Source organism: Pangasianodon hypophthalmus, chromosome 2 (assembly GCF_027358585.1).
Source record: "Pangasianodon hypophthalmus isolate fPanHyp1 chromosome 2, fPanHyp1.pri, whole genome shotgun sequence".
Taxonomy (NCBI): domain Eukaryota; kingdom Metazoa; phylum Chordata; class Actinopteri; order Siluriformes; family Pangasiidae; genus Pangasianodon; species Pangasianodon hypophthalmus.
In genome coordinates this window covers 3,539,914-3,548,920 of record NC_069711.1, presented here as the reverse complement: position 1 = coordinate 3,548,920, position 9,007 = coordinate 3,539,914, and the positions used below count along the sequence as shown (strand labels likewise).

Sequence of the window (9,007 nt, the reverse complement as noted above, 5' to 3'; positions counted from 1 at the left end):
TTTTTCCACTCAAGGCCAGTGGGTGATGGATAATTTTTTTCCTTCAATTAATGAAATGATCCTTTAAAAACTGTGTTTTGTGTTTACTCAGGTTGTCTTTGTCAAAATTTTGTCTGACTTAATTAAGTGTGACAAATATGCAAAAATTGAAATTGAATTAGGACTCTGCAAAGGCTTTAATACCACAAAGCACTGTATACCATGAAGTCAGAAATATATAATTTAGTCCTTCTCACAAATGAGACGTATGAGGTTTACTTGAAGTTTATTGTTTATGATGCGCAGCATACAAAAATAGAACATAGCAAAAGTTCACAGTGTGTAGAAAGGCAGTGACGGTGTGATGAGGAGCCGCTATTGCATAGGGAAGCTCAAACAACCGCTGGAGTCTCCGAGAGAGTGAAATACAATACATCACACCACATTCCAATACTGTTTTATAGCACGCTTCACTTCCCTTTGGTTGAGAATATAACTATATAGTTCCATAACTATAAGCTCAAGTGATGTTTGTTAGATAAGTGTTAGATGAGCATCAAGTCACCATCAAGAGCAGCACTGACCTGTGAGCTGATGGTCATGTCACCATCTGATAACATGGTTGATGGAGCTGTTTTCAAAATACCATATTGACTATTTGACATGGGACATCACATGTTCAGATGGTTAGAAGGATGGAAGGAATAAAAGAAAGAAAGAAAGAAAGAAATGGAAGAAGCAAGGGAGAGAGAGAATGGAAGAATGAGAGAGAGGATGTAAGTATGGAAGAAAGAGGAAGGGGGGGGAAGGAAGGAAGAAACTGTACAGCAAGCAAGCGTGTGTTTATAATGATTGTGTTTTAAGATCCTAGTGAGCGTGTGGTTCCACTCAGTGTGAGTTTAGGCGAAGCTGCTGATTGGTCAGCTGCTGTAACATTCAATATCATCAGTTGGCAGTTTGAATAAAGATTTCCCAATATATTCCCTCAGTGAACTTCAAAGGGAAAGTTTTTACTTTGATCTGAATTATTTCTAAAATGTTATTAGTGTAATTCATAGCCTCTCACCTCGAGTGAGTGTTAAGTGCTTTGGGCTGCACTTGTCTCAGAGACGAAGGGAAGAAAGGAAATCAAGTGTGAGGAAACAGGAAAGTGTCCCTGCCTTGCAAACACAGTAAGTAGAAATACTGGGCATGCATCAATATCATTTTCTCAAACTGGATATGAGTACATGTCTATTGGTAGTCATGGATACAGATACCAATACTGATACCAAAATGACTGAGTAGTATTAATCAGTCAGGGACATCACAGAACATTTTATTTAGCTCACTGTTTGAAATATTGGCCCGTGTGTGTATTCATGCACTTAGGCTACTATAGACTCGTTCTTTATAACATTAGCTAGTTGTTTATAAATGAAGTGCATTATCTAGCTACATTAGTTACTTTGCAATGGAGAAGAGCAGGATTTGTTTCTCTTTGATAAAGCACTTCTGTTCAGCTGAACATTGTTTTCATTGCTTCAAAATCCCAAGCAGCTGATTGTCACGAACAACATGCCGGGTAACAGCTATTATTTTCGCTCACCTAACATTGTCTGTAGATATTTTTTCTCACCTAGCCTACAATCAGGTCCATAAGTATTGGACACAATTTTCTGTACACCACCACAATGGCTTTGCAACCCAAGAGCTTGGAAATGGAATGTTCTTAAATCAGTCACCAGACCTTAATCCAATTGAGCACGCTTTTCACTTACTGAAGACTAAACTTAAGGCAGAAATATCCATAAACAAGCAGCAAGTGCAAGCGGCTGCTGTAAAGGCCTGACAAAGTATCTCAAAGAAGGAAACTCATGATGTCCAAGACTTCAGGCAGTCATTGCCTGCAAAGGATTTGCATCCAAGTATTAAAAAATAATCCTAATATTTATGATTAGGTTAGTTTGTCCAATTACTTTTGTGAAAATGGAGGGATTATGTAAAAAAAAAATGGCTGTAATTCCTAAACTATTAATGCAATATTTTCTTGAATTAATACTGAAAGTATACGCGTCATTCACATCTTGACTGCTTCATTTCAAATCCATTGTGGTGGTGTACAGAGGCAAAAGTACAAAAAATTGTGTCACTGTCCATATACTTATGAACCTGACTGTACATCCAGATCACTGCCATTCCTCTGAGTCCTCGGTTCATTAGCACAACAACGTACACATGCCTTACGTCTCATAGTATCATGTGGACACTATTTTTGTCAAATACGAGTGTGTATGAGTATGGTATCAGTGTTGGTATCGATGACCCCCTAATTAACACGATGTTTATTACATTGTAGTTACACTGTTAGCTACATTGTAATAACACAATCGTTTTACTGTAACACACTTAATGTCAGTTTGGTTTCTGGGCTCCTACTGTGTATATACAATAATTTAATAAAAGTCTACACACAGAAATCACAATCACACAGACGCCCATACACACTCGCTCATTTTTATACACACATAATATACCATACTTTTTGGTGTTTGTGTGTGTGTTTGTGTGTGTGTACAATAAGTTGCATTGTATCTTCAGTAGGGTGTATGATGTATGTGTGAGTGTGAGTTAACAACACCGATTTGGTTTTTAATAAAATTTTTAAAAATCAATTGTGTATCTGTGTATAAAGTGTGAATCTTACATACATCCTGAGGCTCCATTTAATGCTAAAAGCTACATTAGACCCCAGGGATGTTCACGTTTATGTGTAGGTAGTGGATGAAGTAGTAGTGAGATTCTTAAAAAAAGTGTACAGCTGCTTACATCATGACAGCATCTTCATAAATTCATGAATTAAATGTGATGCAGTTGCACAGTCAAAGCGTGAATGGATCAATTGTTGGTGCTCAGAGGACAATGGTAATTAACAAAACAGCACTGTCTAGTGTGAACACCATGCCAGATCCCAAGTCCTATCAGGCTGAGAGCAAAGTGAGGACTGGAATACCAGAACTTTCCATCCTAAGGTCTTTGTCTTTGTGGAAGACTCAAAGATCTGTGTATCCTGCCCAAGACTGTCTTGGTTCAGTTGCATTTGGACAAGTTTCCGTATTCCGTTCCGGTGGTGGTGTGTTCATGCCTTTTGGACCACCATCCATCAATCAACTTGTCCAAATGTCCAGAACAAGGTAAAGCACTCAGTACACATCCTCAGATTTTTTTTATCCTTGTTATCTTTTCCTTCCAGTTTTAAGAACTCTGAGCTCTTTTGAACATCCACACACTCCAATGCCTCACGGCTAACGCTGCATCACTGCACCTGCGATAACACACAGTTCAGAAGGTGTGAGTCTGGGTTCAGCTGTGCATGTAGTTCCTGCAGGGTGAGTCTAAAGACGGGAAATCGTATTTGCCCAATGGAGGAGCGTAGTATGTGGTGGTGTAGACGTTCGTCTGTGGCGGAGGAGGAGGGTAGAAGTTACAGCTCTCGTCTGGCAGCAAGTTGTTTTTGTTCAGCGTCTAAAAAAACAGAGAAGAGCGCATCTTACACCTTAATATCATTAACCAAGGTTGCCAGGTTAAGACCTGAAACTAGCCACAAAATTTTGGCAATAGAAAAGAGAGATATATTTGTCTTCTTGTTTTCGCTTAGCCTTTGCATGGGAAATATTTTTTTTTAAAACTACCGCAATCTGTCAACCACTTTAACAGTCCCTGAGGATGGGGCATCATGATTCCTGCCCTGGTGGACGTCGATTAATGCTTGCTGCAGTTCCCATTTTTGACCACTAGGTGCAATAATAACTCTATGGAAGCGAAGTGTTGCCCAACGATTGCGCAACAACTAGCAAGCGAGCAAATCAACGAACCATCGGCTTATATCTGTCTAATAACATCAATTTAAAATCATTTGTTATTCAGAAGAGGTCATTAATATTTCAACAGAGTTTAAAATGGAGTTGTGAATCAAGACTTTATGAAGAATAACATTTGTTGAACGACTGATGTACATGGCGATGATGTACATATATAGACGAGATGCCACTGTGTTTAACTACTGTACCTAGTAAGGTGACCTCCCACGCTCCCTGTACACCCTTTCCTAAACCTTTTCCTTATTCCTTATTTGGTCATTGTTTCCTGTTTTTTGGTCATTGTTTCCTGTTTCCAGCTTGAACTTTTTACTCTTCCTCCTGATATTTGTGGAATCTAATGTGTGTTTACAGCAATTCTCATTTATGATTAAATTAGTCTAGTCTAATTAAGTGTACTTTTGTCTAGTTATTCTCTCGTTCCTGTTTTTTTAGTATCTCGTGCTTTGATCCTGACCAGTTTTTTTTTCTTCATGAATTTCATTAATTACCCATCAGTCTGTCTGGCTCTGCCTCGAATGACTTCAATAGCTGTTTAACAAATTCTGTGTCCTGTCCACCCACCACAAGTTACAGCTTTTCATTAAGTCTAGGTGTCACTTCATTGGCTATTGCACCAAACCAATTACAGAACTTTCTACTCTGAGTAGAGGTTTGAATAATTAAAGATCCCACAAGATTAAAAAAAAGGCATTTACAGTTAATACTCTCATGTTTTTTTTTTGCTCCTTTTAGCAGACACAAGTCTGTGTACAGGTGGGAATGGAAATAAGAAAAGAGGGGAACATCAACTTGAAAAATACCACCTTTTTTTAATTAACGTAGTTATTTTACCTTGTTACTCTTTATTTAAAACATGATGGACATCTCTGTAATAGAAACATTATTTTTAATCCCTTGCTCATAACATCCTTATTAATCTTAAAACATATTATTTAGTAAATACTATGAATTATTCAGTAACTGCAGTGAAACTAATAGGAAAATTATATATCTGCAATAGAGAGGTTATGGGGCTAAAACTATGAAAACAAAATCAAAAATTAAAAAACAACAATCAAGACATCTTGTTTTGAACAGAATATGGTTTAAATAAATGATTCATTATTGTATGATAACAGAGAAGTTGAGAATATCTTAACATTGCTCTTATAGTAAGATCTGAGATTCTCATGCTAAGTAGGTCTATACTAGATGATAGGATAAATGGAGAGATGTGTGTGGAGCGCCAGTACCTTAAACTCCATGGGAGTATATTTCTCGTTCTTTGGCGTGCTGGTGTTGTGTTTGTGTTGAAGGTGGTTGGGGGTGTTGGGATGGATCACCGCAGGCTCCTGGATGGGTTTATAGACCTTCTGAAAGAACACGTAAACAAGAACGGATCCCAGCAACGCTACCAGGAAGGAGACAGCGCCCGTCAGGATCAGGTGGAACAGGGAGAAACCTACGAGAGATACAGAGAGAGAGAGAGAGAGAGAGAATACATGCAAAAAAGTCAAATTTGGTGACATAATTCTATAACTTTTTCCAGGAGGACGCAGAGCTGATTTTATTTCTCACTCCAGAGTCTGTTCTTTTTCTGTAAGCTACTAGTTGCTGTAACTTTCTCATCACTGATTGGTCAAATTCAAGCTTCACAGAATGACTGATCATCTTATTTACCATGTATTTAGCTATGATTATTTAGTCATATTTTATATCGCATGCACCGCGGCACAACAAGGAAATCAGCCCTCCCATGTCAAAAGCACAAATTCATACAAGCGCAAGTTTAATTAGAGCACAGCATACGATAGTACAATGCAATCATTATTAGACAGTTGCATTCTGGGTAATGAAGGCAGGATGATTTACGTTACCTCCACAGTTTAACCCTTTCTTCCCTCCTGATGAGCCGACTAGAAAAGAGAAAGAGGGGAAGAGTTATAGTAGCAAAACAGATGGCACTTTTTTCTGTTATTTGACAAAAAAAACATAATCGCTGATGTGGTGAAATGTCTATTTAACATTTATGGAAGGAGTCTCCAGTGTCAGCGCTTTGTAATGTTAAGTTTTTTTTTAGGAGTTTGCGCACTGTGGTTTATTGGTTACGTGACAGTATGTTTTTTGTCATATTACATTTAAAAGAAAGGCTGGTGAGGGAATGACTGTTTACAGCTGCTATAATGTAATTATAATGTAATATGTGTTTCATGGACGATCAAATCTATGATGTTGTTCGTTAATAAGTAGTAAATTGTAATCGTCGCCAAATTGCTGTGGTATAAGAGGAATAAAACACTTCAGAACGTGCTGCTATAGGACAATTTTCAACTTCAGGATGGTAACAGTAACTCTGCTTCATCACACCACCCTATAGATTATTAATTTCCTATAACAGCATCCTGAAGTGTTTTATTTCTTACTTAACAACAAGTATTTGGTATATAATATTTGGTAACTTTAATCTGTGGTATAATTTGGCCGAAGAGAAGAGAAAGAGTGAAAGCTAGAACCCAGTGAACTTACCTGCACTCTCTTTTGGAGGACACAGCCTCTGATCCGTGTGGTTCCCTTTACAGGGGGCGGGGCTTTTCTCACAAACTCGAGTGCGGTACTGAAGCTCATCCTCACACTCGGTCCATTCTGACCACACCCCCCATCCACCTATTACACACAAACACACACACACACACATTAATATATTCACATTACATTACAGATCAGGCAATAACTATAAGAAAAAAACTGCTGGACCCCCCTGGTGATGCTTCACAGACAGTGTGTGTGTGTGTGTGTGTCTCACCATCACACTCGTGCATGTTGCACAGAGCCTCTTCAGTGTGCAGACCGATGCAGATGTCCCCTGAGTAGGATGGGGCGGGGTTTGAGCAAGTGCGAGTGCGTTGGTAATGCCCACCTCCACAGGAAGTAGAACATTCAGACCAGGAAGACCAGCATGACCACGCCCCCTTCACTACAACACAAACACACAAACGGCAGTATTACTTAGCTATCTACAGTAAATAAAAGGAAATAAAATACAAGAACCATTCTGATTGCATTTCTGATTCAGAATCCTGAATTCCTGTGCTTCAATGCTGATTCCAACTGTCAGTGAATCTGTCTATACACATAAATACAGTTTTGATTCAGATTCTGATTCTAATTCTGATTCTGAATCTAATTATGCACAATAATCCATTTTTGAGTCCAATTCTGATTCTAGTCCTGATTATGAATCTGTATATGGATGTAAATACATTTTTGAGTCAGATTCTGATTCTAGTTCCGATTCTGATTCTAATTCTGATTCTGAATCAATTTATGCAAGTCAATACAGTTTTGAGTCTGATTCTGATACTACAGTATTTCTGATTCTGAATCAATTTATGCACCTAAATACAGTTGAGTCCGATTCTGATACTATTTCTGATTCTGAATCAATTTATGCACATAAATACAGTTTTGAGTACGATTCTGATTCTGAATCAATGTATGCACATAAATACAGTTTTGAGTCTGATTCTGAATCAATGTATGCACATAAATACAGTTTTGAGTCCGATTCTGATTCTATTTGATTCTGAATCAATTTATGCCCCTAAATACAGTTTTGAGTCCAATTCTGATTCTAAATCTGGTTATGAATCTTAATCTTATTCCTTTTCCATATTGGGTATTGCGTTCGGTTACCTGGGCACGGCTGTGTGTTACAGTCCTGATACTCCACTGGTGTTCCACTGCACAGGAACGCAGAACTTTTGCCATCAGGACTGACACACAAGCGCTTACGGGTCCGAAACCCTCTAGAGCACTCTTTGGAACATGAAGACCATGGCTCCCATGGCAACCAGGTGACCCCCTGCACTGGGGTCAAAGGTTGTGCCACACTCACTAAGTCTTGTACCAGATCTGCATGAAAGATGAAAGATAGGGAAATTTGGAGAAAGACAGAGACAGAGATATCACTGCCTATTACTATTACTACTACTACTACTAATAATAATAATATTATGTAGAAGATATAATTAATAATTTTTAATTAATATAGTCCATATACAATCTTTTAATCATGTAAAATTATGTTAATATTGTCCAATAAAATTTCTCAGTGAACCGAATTCATTTAGGACACGTTGTGTGTTTTACCGTCAGTCTCACATCCTGGCGCTCCACCAGCTGGCGGGCAGTGACGCGTCTCCGCTTTGCGTTTGCCCAGCTGGAGGAGGTGTGTGTCAGCCAGCGGCGCTCGACAGGTGTGTCTCACACGCTGCTCCTGTCTGACTCCGCCCACTGTCACGTTCACCGGGTACCATGGAGACCAGGGTGTGTATCGACGTACCTCAGGACATGCCTCCAAATTGCACGTTCTGTACTCCTACATGAGAAACAATGTTTTTGCCAAATGATCTGTTATCTGTTAAGTCCACCGTCACAGCCGGAGATCTTTTAGCTACAAACTACAAAGATGGTGCTGTGTGTGTGTTTCCATAGAAACGACTTATTTCCGAGTCCAAGGACTCATCTCAAATCCTCACCTCGTAACTGCAACATGATGTACACACTGTAGTAAGGATTGTGTATAAATAAGGGGAGTTTGTTGATGATATATTTTTAAACTGTTACTGTAACAATGCTGCCATATTCAGGAGGCGGGGTTTACTAGGACAGGATTTTGATTGACAGGTCATGTGTCCTACCTGAGGACACCCAGGGCAGGAGTTTCCATTCTCACAGGTTCGGACTCGGGACTGGAAACCGCCGCCACACACTGCTGTGCATGTAGACCAGGAGGTCCACTGAGCCCAGGACATGGGCACAGGACACACAGAGTCCTCATTACATAACCTACACACACACACACACACACACAAAATGTGTACACATTTATGCACAATAGCAACTTGTTCCACAAGATCTTTAATGCAGATTATAAGTGTTGACTGTGTGTGTGTGTGTGTGTGTGTGTCTCACCGCTCTTCTCGTGTCTGGCCTACACACACTCTCCCTCCATGTCGAGGGGTGGGGTTACTGCATGAACGCTGACGAACCTCGAACCCGACACCACAGCTGGTGCTGCACGGAGCCCAGGAGGACCATGGAGTCCAACCTCCACTTCTACACAAACACACACACACAGAGCTACATTTAAGATCACAGCAAGTGTGTTTTTCTCTATTATTGGCTGG

The 9,007-nt window shown here is 39.4% G+C and overlaps 1 protein-coding gene across 1 annotated transcript in view; it reads right to left on the bottom strand.

The window, feature by feature from the left end:
• Nucleotides 1–248: 248 nt before the first annotated feature.
• sema5bb (sema domain, seven thrombospondin repeats (type 1 and type 1-like), transmembrane domain (TM) and short cytoplasmic domain, (semaphorin) 5Bb) overlaps nt 249–9,007 on the bottom strand; it is a 66,703-nt gene continuing 57,944 nt past the window's right edge. Inside the window, exons 14-22 of the mRNA XM_034298857.2 lie at nt 8,793–8,936; nt 8,519–8,666; nt 7,968–8,196; nt 7,512–7,730; nt 6,622–6,792; nt 6,345–6,482; nt 5,696–5,734; nt 5,072–5,280; nt 249–3,483 (exon numbers count right to left, since the gene is read on the bottom strand). Coding sequence (XP_034154748.2) covers nt 3,322–3,483; nt 5,072–5,280; nt 5,696–5,734; nt 6,345–6,482; nt 6,622–6,792; nt 7,512–7,730; nt 7,968–8,196; nt 8,519–8,666; nt 8,793–8,936 — 1,459 coding nt within the window. The 3' untranslated portion in view covers nt 249–3,321. The remainder of the gene's footprint in view (nt 3,484–5,071; nt 5,281–5,695; nt 5,735–6,344; nt 6,483–6,621; nt 6,793–7,511; nt 7,731–7,967; nt 8,197–8,518; nt 8,667–8,792; nt 8,937–9,007) is intronic.